Source organism: Esox lucius, chromosome 16, assembly GCF_011004845.1.
Source record: "Esox lucius isolate fEsoLuc1 chromosome 16, fEsoLuc1.pri, whole genome shotgun sequence".
Classification (NCBI taxonomy): Eukaryota; Metazoa; Chordata; class Actinopteri; order Esociformes; family Esocidae; genus Esox; species Esox lucius.
This window is the reverse complement of record NC_047584.1, coordinates 26,486,587-26,508,811: the sequence shown is the minus strand read 5'-3', so window position 1 is coordinate 26,508,811 and position 22,225 is coordinate 26,486,587. Positions and strand designations below refer to the sequence as shown.

At 42.2% G+C, this 22,225-nt stretch overlaps 2 protein-coding genes across 2 annotated transcripts; one reads left to right on the top strand and one right to left on the bottom strand.

The window, feature by feature from the left end:
* Positions 1-1,179: 1,179 nt before the first annotated feature.
* Positions 1,180-5,759, bottom strand: atp5po (ATP synthase peripheral stalk subunit OSCP). Its single transcript, XM_010905505.2, has 7 exons — positions 5,679-5,759; positions 5,272-5,316; positions 4,965-5,075; positions 4,686-4,815; positions 3,520-3,632; positions 3,338-3,424; positions 1,180-1,407 (listed from the first exon to the last, which is right to left on the bottom strand). Exons 1-7 carry the CDS (start codon positions 5,703-5,705, stop codon positions 1,297-1,299), a joined length of 624 nt encoding a protein of 207 aa, XP_010903807.1. The 5' UTR covers positions 5,706-5,759; the 3' UTR covers positions 1,180-1,296.
* A 5,298-nt stretch (positions 5,760-11,057) lies between these two features.
* On the top strand, positions 11,058-19,619 carry slc5a3b (solute carrier family 5 member 3b). Its single transcript, XM_010905501.4, is given in 3 exon segments — positions 11,058-11,316; positions 15,561-16,470; positions 16,472-19,619. Coding segments are annotated over 2 exon segments (2,157 nt in total). The 5' UTR covers positions 11,058-11,316; positions 15,561-15,882; the 3' UTR covers positions 18,041-19,619.
* The last annotated feature ends 2,606 nt before the right edge of the window (positions 19,620-22,225 follow it).

Below are 22,225 nucleotides of genomic sequence, written 5' to 3'. Positions count from 1 at the left end.
ATGACACCAAAGACCCATAATAATACTTTACACTAGAAATGGCCTGTTCTGTTAATTTGTTCTTATTTCTCATTGCATGGCCAAAGAGCTGTATTTATCCGATAGAATATTGCTTCAAAGATGTCTATTCCTGAAGACTAAACAATCACAGGAATGCAGCCTCTTATCTTCTGTCAAGGATACCTTTCTTCTGTGGCATAGTTATTAAATCTTTCAACCCCATTTCAATTAGCTTTCGTTTAGTCACAAAATAATAATCAGGGGAAAAAAAAGAAGTTACATTTTGATTAATAAAATGTCTCATACAAACTTAATTCATTTTTAGAACTTGACACATTTGGGGACCCAGCCCTGTAAACATAATTTAGGAAACGCAAGTTGAAAAGGCAGAAAAATATCTAATTTCACTTCCCTCGAAGGAGGCCAGAGTAGTCAGAAAAGAGGCAGGTGAGGAAAATAATCTAAGAATATCTCAGTGTATAATGGCAAATACAACAGCCTTGTGCTCTTGCTCTGAAAGGGGGTCATGTCATCAAAAAATGGTTGGGTGCCAAGTTAGACCGATAGCTATACCATATCAGGTATGAAAAAAAACAACTGTCAATTGCTTTAATGAAGACGTAAATGCTTGAAAGCTTTTCCTGTGTTCAGCTCTCCGCTTGAATCCAACCTTAACAGCTGAAATGAAAACTAGTGTCATGTTTTGCCACTAGGTGGAGACACTGCATTAAAAACAGATCACTAACACTGCATTCAGAATAACAGTAATTTTTTTAACTACATTGTTTCCATAGTTACAGCTAACAGTGAGGACCTGTGAAGAACAGAACAACCGCTGCATAATCCAAACTGTTCCTTTTCAAGGAGGTATCAACTGTCAAAAGGTGTGAGTAGTTCACAGTTACCCATTATGTAAATGCAAAAAACCACAGCAGAGTCGACCCAAAGTCAAAGCTGGTCCACTGAGGTCAGGGCCAAGTCCTGAGAGGTAAGTTGTGGAACTGGAAGCACAAAAGCCTGAGGGAATTTAATAAAACACCTGGGAAAATCCTTAATGGAGATTTGCCATTAAGAGACTCGAGTATCATAAATTACCCAAGCCAATGAACAGGAATTTCATATTCCCTCCAGCAACAACAAATCGGCACGGACACACATTAAGAAATTTCAAAAACAAAGTCTATGTTAGGGAATATTTTATTATGAAGACAACTAGACAGGTTTTCAGCGGACACAGCGCTGCATAGGCGGCAGAAGGCAGAGAAACACACAAGGCTCTCTGGACAGGACTTAGACTTAACTATCTCGGATGATCTTGGTCAGCTTCTGAATCTTCGTCTTGGTGGACATGTCCACATACTTGTCTCCGATACTGACAATCATGCCGCCCAGGATGGAGGCGTCAGACTGGAGGGAAGAGAACAGTAACAAGTTAGAACAGCAGACAAAACAGAAATATATGACCTTTATTTATCTCACGGTACGGCATATCGGAATATTCCTGTTTAGTGCAAATCTTCCAGTCCAGAGTCATAACATACAGTGGTGGCCAAATGTATTGGCACTACGGATGAAACAGTACGCATATTCGTATCGAACCATTTGGTACAGGGTCCGCGGTCCAGTATGCACTGCGAACCGAACTACACATTCCATATATTTTATAGCTACAAAAATATGTATATATATAATATTGCAAAAAAATACTACTGCATAAATCAATGGCGTATAAATTAACAGGGTGAAAATATCCACACAGTAGTAAAAGTTAAAAAAATAAGAACGTTGTTTCGTCTTGTTGCCATATGCAGCCCCTCTCATCAGTAATTTCACTCCAGCGAGAACAGAACTGGGAGGACTTTGCAACATGGCAAGCATTGAGGAGCCCAAACTAAAAACGGCCTAATATCATTCATGGCTGCCAGCTGGGAACATTTTGATTTCCCTGTTAGCTACAACGAGGATTGCGAAAAAGGTGGATAAAGCTTCTACAACACTTAATTGATGACAGCCTATCGGAGTGGCAATACAGGTAACATAACTACTCATGTATTTACTATTATACATGGAAAATAGCAAATAAATTCTCTCAGGTAGAGATTAATTTTGATATATGCTATTGGACTAGGCACTGTTTTAGATTACTTTTATTTCATGTTATATGGCAGGCACTGCTGTTTTTTTGTTGTCCCTTTGTTTCCATATGCTCCTGGAAATTCAAGCTACCCTTGTTTACTATTCAAATAAATGGAAAAATCTAAATACAATTTACATATTTCTCAGGCATTTACTTTGCCGATGTATCCAAACCGCACCTAACCGTGACACCACCAAACCGTGAGTGTTGTCAACTGTATCACCCCAAATTGGCACTCTAGCACCTTTACCAGCTAGAAATGGTGCAACATCCTCCTTTACTTCGGAACTGAACTCCCCTGTGCTGAGTTGCTGGGGCAATTTGAAAACCACTAAGATCAACCAGCTAGAATAGACAAAACCACTAATCCAACTATTTTGAATGGGCAAAACCACTAATTAAAACTATTCTGAATAGACCAAATACACTCAGACAATTTGAAAAGAAAATGACTATTTCAGCATCCTGTGTCACCGTGTTTGTGGCAATGAGTATGAAGAAAAAGAAAACCAGAGAATTGCCTTTTAGTCAGACAAAATTGTAGCCAAGACAATCTCAAGGTTACAAGTCCATCTCCTGGAGGTTCCCGTATCCACCATAAATAACGTTATCAAGAAGATTAATACCCATGCTACTGTAGCCAAGCTCCCTTGGCGTGGCCGTAAAAGTATACTTGCAGCAAAGTATTGTTAGAATGGCGGAGAAAGCACCTCAATCAGCTGCTACAAAGATTCAAGCTGACCTTTAGACAAAACACACAATAGTTTCAACTATCACCATCTATCACAAACTCAGTAAAAAAAGGGGGTTGTATTCTAGGAGACTCTGCAAGAAAAGCACAGCTCCAAGTTTACAGAAATGAAAAGTCAGCTTTTAAAGAAAAGAACACCTTCCCCAGAGTCAAGCGTGGAGGTTACCAAGGGATTTCGGAGCACAATGTCAAACGCAGTTTGAGAAGGTGGGGTTGCCGTCAAAGGCAGTGAGTCAATAACTTAGAACATTTGGGTTTATTTAAAAGGATACATTAGGTTCTGAATTAATAGCAACGGTTCTGTAGTGCCTAATATTGACGAAATAATACGGAGACCAATATATTTGGTTCAATTCAACATATTTCTCCAAACAATGTCAGTTTTTGGGAGAATGTGTGAAGGTTCCAATAACTTAGGCCACGACCATATACCAGAAGTCTGGGCTCACCTTGGTCTCCAGAATGAGAGTCTCTCCCTTGGCCAGGAAGCCTTTCAGAGCCACCTTCAGATCTGCCAGGCTGACCTCATCCAGGGGCTGTGTGAGACAGATACACACAATGAGGTAAGACAATAGCCAATTAGGCACTTGGGTTGACAATCATTACTCAAACACCGTGGCGATAACCGTACTTGTGCGGTGGTGACCGTGCAGATGACCTCTCCTCGGTGAGCACTCATCATTTTGGCAAAGGCGCTAATGACATCAGTAGTCAGGGTCAAGCGGCCATTATCTGCCAACACAGCTGGTGAGGGAACAGAGAGGAATAATGAAACCACGGCGGCCTAGACAGGAGCCACAAAACGGCTAACCAAAAAGTTATGACATGACATCCACTGGACTGTTTTGGTTACCATGTTTACCGTGTCAGAATCTACTGCAACTAAACCTCATCACCCACTCATCCTACTGCATACAGTGCATAGGCACCAGGAAGCAGTGTGTGGAGTTGAGCTGCCAGAAATCGGTCTCAAGATTTTCCCAGCCCCTCTTCAAAAAAAGAAAACAACACTGCTCTAAATTTGCTCCGTGTGTCTCCATCGGGACGTGCAGCCAACACACTTCGTTTAGGGCGAGTTATCGGTTTCTCCCGCCACACTGGCGAGGCACAACACGCAGAAGTCATTTGGAAAGGAGTCCCACCTAAGACAGTTGCTGCTGATTGTCATACTATATAAATAGACATGAATGCATTGTTAGCCCAATATTAGGCCACCTTAAATTAGCACCGGCTGGTGGTTCTCCTAACCTCTACAAGTCACCTTCATTGAAATGTGAACTCACCCCATCGCAGACATCACCACCATCCCAAATCAAAATGATGTGGAATGGTGCAGCAGGTCATTTGGAGAGATGGATGAACCGATCTGTCTGTTTGCAAAGGACAGAATCTCTGGCCACTCTTATTTTGTCTTCTAAGCCAATTATCAAATTGGGACTTGATCATGAGGCCGGAGTGGCCTTTTAAATGAGCAGAAATGCTTTGTTATGTCCAGAGTCAGTGCATAATCTGTTGCGAGAGTGACACCGCCCTGTACGCTTGTCTCTCCCAAATTAGCACTACAACATAGTGACTGGCGCTTGGGACAAGACATGTTTGGGGAGGCGTTGTCGGAAAATGAAAAAGCAGACGAAACCATTGCTTATCAAGGCGGGAATAACACCAATTCCTTACTGGCTAATGAAGGCCAAGTTTGACAGTATTCCACCAGACCTTCCGCGAATTTGGATGGTGTATGGGAGCGTGATCACAGTATCCAGTTTAAACTTCCTATTCAAAATGTCTAGTGCCACTCACTGATGAGGTTAACCGTGATGGGAGAGAGATTCGCCTTGGTCATGGCATCACCAAAGAACTTCAGCTTGAGGCTGCGTTTGACGTGGGGGTTCATCACAATACTAGACAGCTTCGGGTCCTTGACCAGAGCCTGGCAGAGAGAGAAAACATGTAAAAGCAGCGCATCAAAAACTTACATTGTGGCTACAGGCAGTGTACAAACACATTTAAAGTTTACAGTTTGTATTCACACGTAGTGACAGGTGCTTACTAAGACAGGAGGGGAAGTAAATAACTCACAGACAATGTGACCATCTCCTTCTCTACTTGTTCCAGCTTCTTCTGCTTGCTGGCAGCAGAGAACAGGGCTGTAGCATAGCGGCCTCCAACTCCATACACGTCGATGGGGGGCTTAAATAGAGAATGGACACAACCACGAGCAATAAACCATGTACTTGAATTACATAGCGTCAAGGAAATTCCCATTTCCACTGTTCAAGATGCGGTGTTCGTGAACATCATTATCAATGTCATGGGGCCATAAATAATGTATTGCCCTGGGCCAAATCAACGGAAACATGAGTAGCTTAAAGTAATTCATTCCTACCCTGATCAAAGCTTGTCGGAGAACCGACGTGCTGAACTGACGAACCTACAGAAGGAGAAAGATTGTAAAAACAGCACTGTAATCAATTAATCTTACATAACAGTGATGTCTTGATTGGAGCATAAGTTAGTTGGTTTTTCGATATTCTCAAGTTAGCAATGAAAACACGTAAAACAACAAAATTAACAATAATTTGAGCATGCTAGCTATTTGAACAACGTTAGCCGGCTTGTCAAGTTCATGCGAACATGACAGGCCGCGCGTAGCTTGCCGTGTTTTGAACACATTCTGCGTAAAATAAAAATGCACAGTGATCTGCTTCATGGTTATTCAGAATATAAATACATTCTCAAATGGAAAATTCAGAGGTAGAGTATATAACAGTGTTGTTTTTTCGAAAGTCATACCTGCAGCCCCAGTCCTAATGCTGCCATTTTCTTCTGCGACTGTGTAGGTCAAAACCAGGCAACACGTCTGCGCATGACAACCTGTCGCAAAAGAAATACGTAAAATGACTGGTGAGAAGCATTATGGGAAACGTAGTGCACAGATCGAGTTCAGCGACGTACTGGCCATTTTAGAGCCTTCAACGTTATCACAAAAATATGAAAGTCTGTCAACAGTTTTTTCACCAAACTAAAACAGAGCTACCCATGTGTTTTGGCCTGATTTGGGGAAAAAAAGTTGTGCAAAAGAAAATCCACGGAAAACGTTGCTTGCTTAAAACAGAAAATACCTATTGGTCTCATCTGACAAATCAATTTATAACATTTTTGACATTTTTCATTTTTGGCGTTTTTCTTGATTTTTTTGTTATTCTGTCTCTCACTGTTCAAATAAACCTACCATTAAAATTATAGATGGATAATTTCTTTGTCAGTGGGCAAACATACAAAATCAGCAGGGGATCAAATAATTTTTTCCCTCACTGTAGGTAGGCCAGAGGAACGAGTCGAGGATGAATATAAAGTTGGAGTGGGAGATGTGAATCCGATCAAGTTGACTTTGGGGGTTATAAAAAGTGTTTGGTGACAGAGTTACCGCAAAGGTGCTGAGAGATGGAACTTCATTGATTACTTGCAAGGATGTGGGACGGAGACATCAGGTGCTCAAGATGGAAACGTTGGGGCAGTTTCAAGTGGAGACTGGTTTACCAGATCAAAGAGGAAAACAATGAAGTAAGGGAGTGATGACAGGGGTGAGGTTCTGAGGAGTGCACAGAGACTTGGAGCAAGTCAGTTTTGATGCAGTTTGTGGGAGGGGCCCTCCCAGGCAAAGTAACAATCTATGACCCATCGGGTGTATAAGGCCTTATGTGCCTAAACTACTTAGGTGCTATACCTGCCATTATAAATTCAAGGAACACTTAAATCACACGTCGGCTCTTGATGAACTAAATGTATTAAAGAGAAAAATCTTCACTGTACATTGTGTAATTCGTTGAGAACAAAATGACCTAACAACGCGTCAATTGGAAACCAAAATCAGCAACCGATTAGGGCTGGATTCAAACTCACACCAAAAATCTGAGTAAACAATTGAAATCACAAGCTGTTCCAACTTTCATGAATTTCATCATAGAAACTCATAATGTGACTCAGTAGTGTGTATGGCCCCCACGTGCCGGTATGCACTCCCCACAACGTCTGGGCATGCTCCTGATGAGATGGCGGATAGGTTCCTGGGGATCTCCCCCCAAACCTGGATCAGGGTATCAGTGAGCTCCTGGACAGTCTGTGGTGATACTTGGTGGCATCGGATGTACCGATACATAACGTCCCAGAGGTTCTCAACTGGATTCAGGTCTGGGGAACGTGGGGGCCAGTCAGTGGCATTAATGCCTTCGTCATCCAGGAACTGCCTACACACTCTGGCCACATGAAGCCTGCATTGTCCTGCACCAGGAGGGACCCAGGTCCCACTGCATTTGGAAATGTAACTCTTTCTGATTCTGATCTCCCTTCTACTGGCTTGCCTAACCAAACTGTCCACCTTCTCATTCCCCTCGACCCCCACATGAGCTGGAACCCACATAAACTTTATTCTCATCCCCATTTTGCACACTCGTGAGTGGAATTGCAGAACTTCATATAAAACGTCCTGCCTTGTCCTTGATTTGAAGGACTGTAAACTCTTGAACAAAGCACTCAAATCAGAGCAAATTATAAAATACTCACAAACTCCACTGCAAATACTGATAAATGGTCAGAAATCCTCTTATGAACCATAACACCCCAGTTTTGTACTCGGAATGCATGGGTGAAGGATGTAAGTCCAGTTTGTGGATCAATCGATCCATCTGTATATATTTGAAGGTGATCACTGTTCTCTGAATTCAACATACTACAAAACACCTCTGCTTGACCCACTTCCTCACTATCCCTACTTTTCCGGTTTAAAACTTCCAAATGAACAATTGGCTGTTCAAGCTGCCAAGGTGGACTTACTGTCAGAGGGACTGTTGGACAGAATAACCTTTCCCACAGCCCCATCTCTTTTCCTAAAGCATTACCCACCCATCTAAAACTCATGCTTCAAATGCTCTCATGCTCCGAGCATGTCTTGTGAACTTTCCTCATGGGGTGAGACCTACCATGACCCTGTACATTTGCCCAATAGTTAGCTACCAGCTCTTCCCTTCTTAATTTCGGTGGCATCTCACTCGTCTCCACCTGCAAAGTCAACGGAGGTACAAAACGCCCCACTACATATTCTAAGCACTTGTGTTTGCACAGCATCTAGTTTGGCCAGTGTAACCCTAGCTGCTGGCCCATACGCTATACTTCCTTAATCCAAAACCGACCTAAGTGCAATATGTATGTATCCTTCAATGCTCCCCTGCTCGCCTCGCATTCCACCCCTACCAAACACCTCATCACATTTAATACCATCTTACATTTTGTTATTATTCTCTCAATGTGAAATGCCCAGGTCAACCTAGAATCCAAAACCACTCCTAAATACCTAAAGGACCCTATCATCTCCAAGTCATGCCCATACAATTTCAGATTGATCTCTTCACCCAGCTTTTTTTTTTGTAAAGAAAAATGTTTGTGTCTTTTCAATTGAAAATATGCAACCTCATCTCAGAGAACATGCCCACACTATATCTTTTGCTACCTGGACCTTATGAACTGTAAACTTGATGTTCCTTCCTCTCTTCCACAAGGCCCCATCATCTGCAAAGGAACACCTTCCAATCCCAGGCCCTTCTTCAGCATACACATCGTTTATCATGATGGAGAACAGCAAAGGACTAATCACTCTTCCCTGGGGGTGTCCCATTCTCCACAAGGTTTCTGCCAGATATAGCTTTCCCCACTCTCGCCGGAATAGAATGCCCATACATGAAATCCTTCACCCAGTTAGAAGCCTTACCTCCAATTCCCAAAAGACCCATCTTGATCATCGACCCCTCTTTCCACATCATGTCATATGCCTTTTCAACAACAAAAACAATGGCTGCCACCACTGCTCCCCTATTGATCGGGACTTTTCTTATTTCATCTTCCAGGCACAGCACTGGATCCATCGTCCCTCTGCCCATCCTGAAGCCACTTTGAGATGAGAAAATTAATTCCCTACTCTGCAAAAAATAAACCAGTCAGTCCATTATCATATGTTCCACAACTTTACACGAACATGATGTTAGAGCAATCGGCCTATAATTACTAACTAGGCTTTGTGGGATCCTTACCTGGTATCCTTATCCGAGCTACAAATTCCTCCTTCCCACAATTCGGAAGCTGCCCTTCCCCCATACTATTGTATAATCTAAGCAGTCTTCCCAAAGCTACCTCACCCATAAAAGACAACATGAGGTAACACAGTTCATCCCCTCTCAGTGACATCGTCCCTGATCCGGCAATCACTCTTTCCATCTCTGCAACAGTGAAGGGTGAACTCAATGTATCAATCACATCCTCCTGTTTATCTAAAGCTCCAGGATATGCTTTCATTGTAATTTCCCTTCCCTTTTTCTAATCCCCTTCTAAGCTATCTGAACCGTGTATTTTAACAAACGCTTTAGCCGTCATCTCTGATTTCTCCTTGTCAGTCACCTCCTTCTCCTCCCCACTGACCAGTACAGGGTAGTCCCACAGTCCCTCCTTACGCCACCCATTTTCTTAATCATCCCCCATACTTCTCCCACAGGTGTCATTCTACCTATAGTGCTGCAGAACTGGCACCAATAAATCCTCTAAACCAGACGAATGGTCTTCCTTACTATTGACTGGGCCCTTTCATATTGTATCAAATGCTCAAATGTATGAGACCGGCTCAACAATCTGAATGCTCCATTCCTTCCACTCACAACGTCCCTACATTCCCGTCTACCACAGAACCCCTTTCCTCCTTTTCATACCAGTACTTTAAGGAATAGTCTCCTCCACTGCCCCTTTAACAGTTTCTAGGAAACTCCTACACTCTCCATCAATATCTACCGCCTCCCCAACTAAGGTTTCCTCACACAACTTCCTGTATTTGCCCCAATTAGCCTGACCAAACACCCGTCTCCCTCTTCCCTCACCAGACTGTTTTACTGCCCTCAATCCAATTGTGCACAATATAGGACAATTATTACTCCCTGCTGTTGACTCCTGCCATACCGCCCATTCACAAAGTCCTGCTATTAGATGTTATAGTGAGGTCTAGTGCAGACTAATTTCCTGTAGTCGTTTGAATCCGTGTCCCTCTACAATCATTAAGACACACCAACCCTTTCAAATCCGACAACTCCTCCAAAACACACGACCACTTTCGTCCAACCTCTTCCCACCCCAAAGTGAACGGGGAGCGTTTAAAATCCCCACACCGCCACTTCCTTTCGTCTGTCCTGTCCCTCAACATCTTCCATCCCTGAATCACAAAACCCAATTTAGGTCTAAGCCATGTCTCCTGAACACAAACGACATCCAGTTTCTGCACCATTTCAATAATAAATCACTTAAACACCTTTCCATTGGCTTACAGGCTTGGAGCATCCCATATTTAATATTAGCACTGTGCTTTTTCCAGTTGCACAAAGCTGCACTTTTAGTAGATGTTTACAAAACACATCCGACAAACAGCGATACTACAGGAGAGGATATATAAATAATAGAAAACATTCAACTGCACATCTTGATTCGTGTCCCGCGTGCTGCACTTTAAACTATCCGCGAGAAGTGGGCTTCGATACTGTACATTGTAGTGGATAAGCTCAGTATGCTCTTAACAGGTTCTGGGGTAAGTGTGCATCCATACCATGAAGCAAATAAATTGAGCTGTGTTTAACAGCATCCAAAACTTAATTGCATATAAAATGTTTTGTACTGATGCGTTATTAACGCCTAAACTTTACCTATTTTAAGCCTAAATGTTAAAAAGGCGTTCCATATTGATGATTCACATTTATGAAACGTTTATAACTTTTAAAGGAACATTATAAGGTTTTACAAAGTGGATATTAACCAATAGTGTGAAAGTTTCTAGATTGTTCAGTTATTATGTCACGGTTAAAGCTGATTAGCCATCAGGATATCCTATAAGCCCGAGTCTAGGAAAAGACGGGGTTCTGGCAATTTCCACTCATGCTAAGATGCATGGTTCAGGCAAACACCTATTAACACCTGTTATTATGCTGTTATTATGCCTAAAATAAATGGCGCCTCATAACAATAGCAAACCAATTTAGACAGTAGCCTACTGTATTTTAATTTTAGACAACTATAATTAGACTCATGACCAATGGTAGAGTTGCATCGGAAATGTCACGTGTATTACACGTGTAGGGCGTGGCATAAGAAAATAAGCTGTCTGGTTATAAAGCACAGACAACCTGTGATATTTGATGTGATATTCATTCACGGGTGTGCAGTAACGCTCAACTGCTCCAAAAACAGAGGGCACAGGAGGACAAAAGGCGAACAATCTCTACATCCGAAGAACTGCCGGAAGAAAGACACATACCTACGGTCACCGTGAAGCAGACTCCGTCTCCTTTGTAACTTGTGGATGGATGCAGCTAGGCTAAATGTATATCGGAGTAATGTAATAGAAATGGTAAGTGTGTAATTTTGTAAATTGTAGTCTTAACATTTTTTTTGACAGATGCCAAAAACGGCAGTGAATGGATAATGTTGAGGGAAATAAATATGTCTCCGCGCTTATTTCTGAATATTATTGAGCCCATGAAAGCGTGATAGGTCATGTAGTTTAGTTGAATGCAGTCTAATGGCTAACTGGTATGGGTTGTTGAATATTTTATTTTACGTATTTAAATACACGTCTTCTAGCCTGCTGCTTCCAATGCGGAAGATGCGCACTCTAGAATATTCTTTTGCCGCTCTGACACGAATGTCTGCTGTGCCTCTCAGTGCCTCCGACAACGCTACGATCAGAAGGAAAATATTTCTTGTTCGCTGAAAATCAATAAATAGCCATCTCCGTAAATAAACCTCATGACATAAATATGCATAATACATTTTCCATTCATAATCTGACATTCGGACTAACTACGTACTTTGCTTAATTTAAAGGTTTTTATGATCAACATTTCGCTTGCATCCCCCTCATTTTGTCAGACATCTTTCCTGGAAGCAACAGCTTTGTGGAAGTAGATTTGATTGGTCATCGCTTAGCCGTGGGCGCTTGAAATTTGTCTAAGGCAGAACTTTTCCTACGTCTTGGTTGTGGTACTGCTCACCTTTCTGCAATGTCCTGCACATCTCTCTGCGTAACCACGATGAACATGAATTATGGGCGGAACTTCTGTCCGCATGCGTTGAAAATACTTAGACTGCACAATGCCTAGACCCAGAATTGTTACTTGTTTATCTCAGAAGGTCAGCTCTAGATACTTAAAATTGTTGACCCCCTTGATAAAGAAATCAGAAAGGGATGCATGAAATTAACACTGGGTTGAGCTATTTTGCGATTTCCCAACATGTGGAATATAATGAATCATATATTTCTCAAATTATGTTTTCCCTCCGAAATTACATGTTTAACTTTGGGCACCCTTCCAAAGATAATGACACTAAGCCATTTCCTGTCATTTGTTTTCTAAGACTACAGAATACATTGCAAGGGATCTGAGACCGTGACCATTCAGAATATATCCAGGTTATTGAGGTCCACCTATGAACTGCCCTCTTCAATGTACACAACTTTCAGTGGGATTCACTCAGATGGGCATTGCAAAATGTCAAAAACTCAGCTGTCAATTTAACCATCTATTTGCTTATATCAAAGTGTGTTTGGAGACAATGACTTGCAATGTGACCCACTTGTGGACAATTTCCAATCTCCTAGCAGAGGAAACTAGGCTGTTGGCCAACATATCCGTGTACTGGGTAAGGTTCATACGCTGAAATCAATTAATCTCAAGGACCTTGAAGATTCTGCATGAAGAATTGTTAGTTCAATACGCTCCGATCTCAAAACAACTATAGGAGAATGCTCATTCTGTTATCCAGAAAACGTAGGTTACATGTTGGAATGTTACAATATACAATGCCCTTATATTAGGGCTGTAAAGCAGTCTTTTTTTTAGTTTGGCCTAATGCCAAAGTTTGGATTTGAAAAATTATGGTTATAGTGCTGTCATAATTTATTTGAGGTTATTTATGTACATATTGATTGCACCATTTATTTATGATAACACTAAAAATAGTCTCCCTATTCGGGGAGACAAAAGTATTGGGACAGGTGGCATAACAGGTGTTCCTGGTTTCATCAGTTGTTATCAGTTTTTCAGTAATTGGTGCATGCATAACCGATCTTTCAATGTATAGTCTTGATTCTAGTCCTTCCTTTTTCTATTTGTGTTTGTGGTGTCTGTCAACACGAGGACCAAAGGGATGTCAATGAAATTTAAGACTGACGCCTGGAGTAGTTTTAATATTTGTCCACGAAACTGATACGCTCATTTATAGGCATTGAATTACCCATCTGCACGGAAAGCTAACACACTGTAGCACTGAACAGTAATTGACCTGGGCCTGTTCTAGTACATAAATGCATATATCAGTCAAAGATATTCATAAAAAAATTTGTGCACATGAATTAAACTAAACTTGCATGGATCATTTCCATTGGCTTTGATTTTTAGTGTTGGACGAGGTTGTGACTGGTGAACAATCACTAGTGAACAATGAAAACACACCGTAGCATTTGTATTGACCACACGGTGGTGCAGGCAACACAATCTTTTGTGTGCGCCATTTGTGTGTGCAGAGTTTGATTAGTAATGCCTAGGAATACAGTACATGTGACACTTCAGTAAAGAAAACTAAACAGTTGTAGATGGTACTTGTCATTGTGAATATGTTCTCATATTTTCATTACCGTTTTAGTAATATTTTCAGGTTTTTTCCTGTTCTCCAGATTGTGTGTTCACATAATTAAATTGCATAGAAATGCAATAAATGAGCATCAACTTTCAACCTGGACTAAAACCCAAACCCAGGTTGCCACCCTGGTTGCAGTATAGCCAGGATCATAATGTTTGTTTGGAAAAATTAAGATCCAGCTGAAAGGTTTTTATATTTTCACTATTAACAATGGCTTTACTTTCTTCTGTACATTACCCCAATAAAGTTTGGATTATTTGTGAAGGTTGTGTTTTGTCACTTATTCAGCAGCAGCTATTACAGGCCTATGATTGAATCCTCTTCCCCCTTGTGCTACAGCTGCATTTATGGTGAGGAGGAATGCGCAAGGCCTACCTAAGTTTCACATGTAATCTAACAATATAGGTTATTGCTGTATTAGCTTGCTTCTGGAAGTCTATAGTTGTAGCAGATCTCACAATGACAAATGTTGTAGCATACTGGTGGAATCTGTTTTCTCTCTGGGGCTACACCTAATGTTTGAGTTTCTGTTTTATGTACAGAAAGTCAAACTGAAGTCTTTTATTTGGATAGTGTTTGTTTCTAAAAAAAGTGTTTGTGTGTGTGTGTGTATATAAATATAATTTTTTAACATTCACTACCCAAATAAATGGCCTTATACGACTTTCAGGTGACTAAGATTGTGCACAGTGCTGTACTATATCACTACGGTTTGTGAGGCTTAGTAATATAGTAACCAATTGGAGAGTAGGCTTGATTGAACCAGGGTTCATCTGTGTCCGAATCTGGTCCTATGTGTTTGTTTTCAGTATGAACTTCCTAAAGTGTATTTGTTTGCAACTTATATTTGAAATGTAATTACTGTCATTCTGAGCTCCATGTGGATGCCCTTATTAGTTATGAAGTAGTATATTATGGGATTTTCTAGCATCCCTGAGTTTTGGGGGAAGCAATAACGTGACTTTTTTCATTAAAAGTCACAGCTCCATAGCTATTCCCTGATGTTTGATACACACTGTACTTTTATAATTTTTAGAATTGTACTGTGTGGCCCCTGAAAGGTCTAGGGGCACATTCTTGCGGTGACATTGCAAGACCAGGGTTTGAATGCTGCTTTCTGATTAGCCCCGGTGTGTTGTGGTAGCTCGGCACTAACTGTGTTTCGGTGGTTAGTAAACAAATATGGATGCCGTAACACATTGGCTCTAGTGACTTCTTGTGATGCTTCGGTGCCTGTGGAGAAGGCCAGAGAGTGCTTTCCTTGCAACGTGCAAGGATTCTAGTCTGAACTTACAACAAAATGTTAAAAATGGTTCTGGGGATGTTACAGTGCCTGACAGTCATTGTGTGCTATTCAGACTGCCTGCAAAGTTCAATCCCACAGTGGGATCCTTTTTAATAACAATGTGTTGTTTTATTTCAGTAATGAAATCTGCAGTTTTTGAATGTCTTTTTCAGTCTATGCCTAAAAGCCAAGTGGCTTTGTCCCATCCATTAGTGCATATAGACTAATTTAACCCTCAAGTGGCTCTTCAAGCAACTCTGTAACGTTACAGGCTTCAAGAAATTCAAGGTTGTGCTGTCGCACTTCAATGTAAAGTCTGTAACACTAAAGGAGCCTGCATGTAACCTTTCCCAGTTTGAGTGTGTTTAATAAAGTCATTTGATCAAGCCCTTGTTGTGTGCGTGTGTGTGTTTCATCTGTTTCTCCTCAATTTAGCCAAAATCGTTATATAATTTGGTATGTCCTATTAAGGTTCTGTGTTGCTCATTTGGTGGAGTGGTGTGCTTGCAATGCAGTGTTGTGGGTTTGCATCCCAAGAAAAAAAAGACCATGCATGCACTACTGTGAGGCTTTTTATGTAAACGTACGACGGTGTGAATTACTTTTCTCGCCTTCCTTCCAAAATAGACTCTAATCAGGTGTTTTTCTTTGTCTTTGCTGTCTTGCAGGAATGTAACCTCTAGGCTATATTATACCAATACCAGCGGAGCATCCACTCTTAAAACTAGAACGTCCTCAGTGCTGGTGGATTACCTCCCCCCTGAAACTAGAGCGTCCTCAGTGCTGGTGGATTACCTCCCCCCTGAAACGCGTGCATACCGCTATTGACCGGAAAGTGGATACTACAACTTCCATCCAGACAGCAAACCAAAGAGTTAGAGCGGTTTTATCGCCCTTCGGGTACGCTAAACCTTTTCGTTGAGTTTCGCGGGGAATTTATAGGGCTATTTTTCTGAAGTTTTGAACGAGAGGTTTTGCCCGGCACTTGAAATGAAGATGGGCATGGGTGTGATGGAGACGGCGGACATTGCCGTGGTGGCTCTGTACTTCGTCATGGTGCTGAGCATCGGGTTCTTTGCAATGTGGAAGGCGAACCGCAGCACGGTGAACGGATACTTCCTGGCGGGACGCTCCATGACATGGATGGTCATCGGAGCGTCGCTGTTTGTCAGCAACATCGGCAGTGAACATTTCATCGGCCTGGCGGGGTCAGGAGCAGCCAGTGGCTTTGCTGTGGGAGCATGGGAGTTCAACGCCATACTGCTGCTGCAGCTGCTGGGCTGGGTGTTCATACCTGTGTACATCCACTCCGGGGTGTACACCATGCCCGAGTACCTGTGCAAACGCTTTGGGGGCAATAGGCTGAAGGTGTATTTTGCCGCCCTGTCCGTGCTGCTCTACATATTCACCAAGATCTCCGTGGACTTGTATGCCGGGGCTCTTTTCATCCAAGAGTCGCTGGGCTGGAACCTCTACCTGTCCATTATCTTGCTCATCACTTTGACCGCGTTGCTCACGGTCACCGGCGGCCTGGTCGCGGTCATGTACACCGACACGCTCCAGGCTGTGCTGATGGTGGGGGGGGGCTCTCAGCCTGACGGTCATCAGCCTCGTCAAGGTCGGCGGGCTTGAAGGGGTTCGGAACAAGTATATGCTAGCTGTTCCAAATGTAACCGCTATCTTGGCCAGTGGGAACTTCACCTACTCACCCTCCTGCCGCATTGATCCCAAGCCAGACTCCCTGCGAATTCTTCGGGGACCACTGGACGAAGATATTCCCTGGCCAGGCTTCCTACTGGGTCAAACCCCAGCTTCCATCTGGTACTGGTGCGCTGACCAGGTCATCGTCCAGAGGGTGCTTGCCGCCAAGAACATCGCCCATGCCAAGGGCTCCACGCTCATGGCCGGCGTCTTGAAGGTTCTGCCCATGTTCATTATTGTCATCCCCGGGATGATCTCCCGGATCCTGTTTGCCGATGAGATTGCCTGCATCGGGCCAGAGCACTGTCTGGCCGTCTGCGGCTCGAAGGCGGGTTGCTCCAACATCGCTTACCCGCGGCTGGTCATGGCGGTGATGCCCGTTGGACTGCGAGGGCTGATGATGGCTGTGATGATCGCGGCTCTCATGAGTGACCTGGACTCCATCTTCAACAGCGCCAGCACCATCTTCACCCTGGACATCTACAGGACCGCTAGGCACGGTGCCTCTCAGAAGGAGTTACTGTTGGTTGGCCGGCTGTTCATAGTGGTCATGGTGGTCATCAGCATCGCCTGGGTCCCCGTCATCATTGAGATGCAAGGCGGCCAGATGTACCTCTACATACAGGAAGTAGCCGGATACCTGACCCCGCCCATTGCCGCCCTCTTCCTGCTGGGTGTGTTCTGGAAGCGTTGCAACGAAACTGGTGCATTTTGGGGAGGTTTGACTGGGTTTCTTCTGGGCTCCACCCGGCTGATCCTGGCGTTTATTTACCGCGCGCCTCCCTGCGATCAGCCCGACGACAGGCCTTCCTTTATCACACATGTCCACTATATGTACGTGGCTGCTGGGCTGTTCTGGGTGTCTGGACTGGTGGCTGTGGTTGTCAGCCTCTGCACCGCTCCACCGGACAAGGAGCAGATCAGCACCACTACATTATGGGGACTACGGAACATTGAGCGCTTTCCCAGGAAAGACTGTGAGGAGATGTACAAGCTGACTGATAAAAGCCCTGTGCATTTGAACGGGAACGGAGGCCTCTACAAGGATCTGCCGCCAGACGTTTGCAAAGCGAGGTGCCTAGACGGGGAGGATGTTAACCTGCTGACGACGCCTTCTAGCCTCGACTCCGCGAGCCCCACCACGGAGACGACCCCAGCGACGACTCCTGCCACGCCCGGCGAGCAGTTTGACAGCGGTCAAGCGGGTGTGGTGCATGCAGGGGAAAGTTGTTGCGGTGGGGAGAGTGACAGGTGCCCACGTCTGTTGGAGTGGTTCTGTGGGTTTAAGGACGCAGCATATGATCCCCACCCCAAAAGGACAGAGGAGAGCAGGAGAGCCGTCGTGGAGATGCTGTACGAGCCACCCAGAACCAAACTGCTGCTCAACTGTGCCCTTTTCCTTGTCTGCTCGTTGGGGATATTCCTGTTCGTGTACTTCTCTCTGTAGTTGGGACAAAAGAAAGGGGTTGTTAGTGATTGTTTCAAAGGCACAATTACAATTTTTTTGTATTATGTGTTAAGAGTCTGATTGTCTGTAATATTTACAGTGCAGCTCCTTAACAAGGATTCTGAGCTTTCTGAATCATTCTTTTGAAATGATTGAAGCTTCTCCCCCTCATTAAAATAATCAAACCACAAAGCACTTCAATCTATTCTGTACCTGTATTTATAGAATTGTTGTATTCAGTTTGTGTTTTGGTGACATTTGCCTTATTTAAATGCACTAATTGTTGTGATGTCTGTGTTAAAAGCTTTATTGGGACCATTGTTGTTATTAGCTGTAGCACATCTATGTATCTGTACATCTATCTACTCTGGCACTGTACAGTATATAATATCCTAATTCTGTTGTTCAGACGTTCTATTTACGTTAGTGCTGTGATTTCTAGATCCATCAGCATTTCAGGTTGAGAATGCTATGTTATTCCAAAACTGATGTGTCCAACCTGATTGTCAGGTGGACCAATTGAAGGCCATTTTGTTTTGCCGGGATCACCTCAAAGTTACATTGAAGCCATCACTCACTACCACAGCTAGGTTGTGTTAAAAACGTCCCGTTCCTTTCTTTCAATTAGCCTTAGACTGTACATTGCAAAACTGGTGTTGATGTGGTGGTTACAAATGCTTAGTGATTAGTTTTTTTTCTTAGTCATTTTCTTTTTTACTAAATTGTTTTGTTTTAATGTTTGGACAGTTAATACCTATCTAATTCTTTAGAATACCCATATTAATTTGTGTAGATGTTTCTTTTGAAGATAAGAATTGAAGTGTGTAGGATGGTTTGACAGATTGTCAACATAAATCTACTTTTTATTACACTCTGTTATTTTAGTGTTGCAAAAATGCATATGCATAGTTCCATATTGAGGATCAAGGTGTATTGTGTTCGTATAATTAGGTTCATGTTTGGAATTTTTAGCATTGTTAGAATTATTATTTTCTTCAACTTTAAATGTACAGATGTTTTTTTTCCATAAACTACAGTATTTTGGTCACTGGAAAAAAAACTAAAAAACATCAGGGCTCAATTTTACTTTGTCTTTTGTTCACCCTTTTTATTTAGTGTTTCCTAGAGACCTCTTTTACCAAATGTGTCTTAGTGTGCAATGCTAAAGTTATATGAAATTAAAAACATATTTTAGTTTTATGGTGTCTTTAAAAAATGCTAAAAAGTGCTGTGAATTCTATGATTATTATTCAGCAGTGCTACTAATCAGCTGAGTTAATGTTTTGTTGTGAACTAGCGTGGACTCCTTCATAGCTTTATATATGGAGATTCATTTGCAAAGTATACATGCTTTTTCAGACATGTTTTGCGGATGCAAATCAAGCTAACCTTCCCTTTTTTTCTAGTGGGGTGAATGGAGGGTTATTGAAAGATGGTGAGAATTGCCTGGAGACTGTATTGAAATGTGACAGAAGAGCTTTAACAATATTATTTCTATTTCTGAGAAAAATGTTATTTTTATGGCTTTTATTTTTGAGAAGAAATCAACAAATAAAGTTCCTGTGGGGAAAAAGGTAAACTTTGTTGAATGGATTTATTTGATAAAATAAAAAGAATGTGCAAAAAGGTTAATTATATATATATATATCAATATAAAAACATTGTTCCAAAGTTAACACAAATTACAGTCAGACTGGACAAGCCAAGTTTTTTTGAAAAGTTAGTATTTCACTATTACCCATGAATCCCTGGGGCTTTGTCTCCAGGGACCACATCTGGCTATTTATGTAAGCCTGGGGCCTATTGATTGAAAGGGATTGGATAATCCAAGTTTCTTTTCAGATTACTTAGGCAAAATAGAAGATCAGCTCACGCTTTCGCCCCGCCTCCTTCATATCTTTACCATCCTCCACTTTTCTTCCTCTCTCAGTAATTTTCCACAGTAGGGTGACATGCCAGGCACTTGGTGTAAAATGCTGTGTAAATCGAAACAAATTGCTTAATACTTTTGAAATACCAATATAGAAAAATGTTGCATTTTATTGAACAATAAAAATGTAGTGTGTTGGTGTAAAATGGAAATGTTTATTATTGTGCACAGATCCCAACTGCCCCCTGATACACTTGGCGACACAGACTAAATTTACTTTCCAATACCTAGTCAGTGGGACAAACACGTAGAGGCCTGGTGAATGACTCATACCGTATAAATGATGTCCCAATGATCCGTGAATCAACAGATTCACAGATGTAGTATCTTGTTGACAGGTGGACTGGCAATGATGAGTTCAGCTAATACACACTGAGCCCCTCTCACGGAGCCACTTACAGGAACCTGCCTAGAGGGTGTTAGTTTACCAAATCAGGCCACTGGTGACCATACTGACTTTCTCTGAGTTGTGTTCACAATGATTTAACCGTACCGTACACTCGGGTGAAGAGGATAAAGGAATTGAATCCCTAAGTGTGAAGAGATCATGGTTTCTATCCTTACCAGGAAGAGGTTAACAGAAAAGAACAGTGCATATTCTCAACATGTCGTCTCAGTGTCCCACACTCATTGTAAGAGTGCCACTCACCGAAGGGTCAACAGTTTCAGGCCTATTACATTTCAAGCCCAGCCGGAAAATGTATAGGAAATGATACAGATGAACACTGGTCTACTAATTAGACGAATGCTACAGGAGACCTGGACGGTTGATAACAGGTAACGTGAGTTTAATATCACCATGTTGTTAATAACCAAACTTGGCCACAACCTCGGCAATGAACACTGTCTATTCATCCATCCAAGCATCCACACAAATGCTGTTACTCTCAGCCTAATGAATGTAAAGGCTTGACTGGGATCCTTGTAGTCTTCAGTATGTAAATTCTGTCTGGTGGGTGGTATTTGACCCTCCTGCTGTTGTACAGCATCTCAGCTAAAGATGGTGGATAAATTAAGATTCCTCAGTCTCACAGTTCACTCATAGGCACCAATGCATTAGCAGCCAAATATTTTCTTGATTATAAGTGAACTGCGTAAAAACTGAGTGATTAAAATTTCTTGCTTCCTCTTTATCTCTCTGTCTCAGTGTTACATCCTCAAAGAGAGGTAAATCCCTGTCATCTAACAGAGGTTCCTCCTATTGGTTGGGATCAGTCATCTGCCACTCCCAGCTCCCCTCCCCAGCAGAAAGTGATGATGTCATCCTCAGTGGAAAATTACTAGCAGTCAGGCCACTCTTTGTTTATTGTTGTTTTGGACCAAGAGAACAAGAGAAACAGGACAAAGAACAAACATTATTGGAATAAACTAGCCCATAGTACATGAATATTACATTTATCAGTTCAATCTCCACGAAGAACCACAGGACAGTGTTGAGAAGAATCGTGTTAAGGTGTTGTTCTGACAACAATACATCAATCTTGTAGCACTGCTGAACCAGACCAATTTGTGCAGCTAAAAATTGAAAAGTTTTCTTTAATCGTTATGACTTATAAAATGTATGTTCATTGTTAACACAATGTACACAATGTTTCCTTTCCTGAATTTAACACAATTTTTGTTCTAGGTTGACTCAATTGCTATAGGTGAATGTTATAGACTGGTTATCCTGGAAGAAGGTGTGATTGCGTCATTGTATAAAGTCTTAATGTGTTTACATTAATCGCTGTCTATAATTAGGATATTAGGTTCAGCTCAGGAGACCTGTTTTTCCCCAGCGCCAAACATCCATCCGTCCTTATCTTTTTGGTTTTATTCTAATTGGTAACGTTCATAAGATCTGATCACACTCAGGTAACAGTGCGTTTTACCCCTGTCTAAATTGTGTGCACAGTCCTGTTAGAACCCGGTACAAATGGCACTGAAGAAAGCAGGGGAGTTTTGTGGTCATCTGAACCAGTCACACAACGTGTTATTAAACCAGATGGATTCTTATTCTGTTGTAACAACTGAAACTCTTCACCAAGTTGAGATGGAAATTTACTGAGAACATCATGTCAGTATCACACGTTTCTGTGTGTGTGTGTGTGCGTGTGTGTGCGTGCGCATGTGTGCAGAAGCGCCTTGTTGCAACCCAGTGGCAAGTCTAGGGTATGATAGGTGGGAGTTGAAGCATAAAGCACATCAATGTTAAATAGTGCAAAAGGGTTGTTTTTATTTTGAATAGTGCAAATGAAGTTTCCACCACCAGCACT

What these genes read in the sequence shown, in the direction of transcription:
- atp5po (XM_010905505.2), bottom strand. Translation starts at nt 5,705, where the DNA reads ATGGCAGCATTAGGACTGGGGCTGCAG. An exon ending in CATTAGGACTGGGGCTGCAG is followed by an intron (nt 5,317 to 5,678) that starts GTATGACTTTCG and finishes CTCCTTCTGTAG; the next exon opens with GTTCGTCAGTTCAGCACGTC. An exon ending in CTCTCATTCTGGAGACCAAG is followed by an intron (nt 1,408 to 3,337) that starts GTGAGCCCAGAC and finishes TCTTCCCTCCAG; the next exon opens with TCTGACGCCTCCATCCTGGG.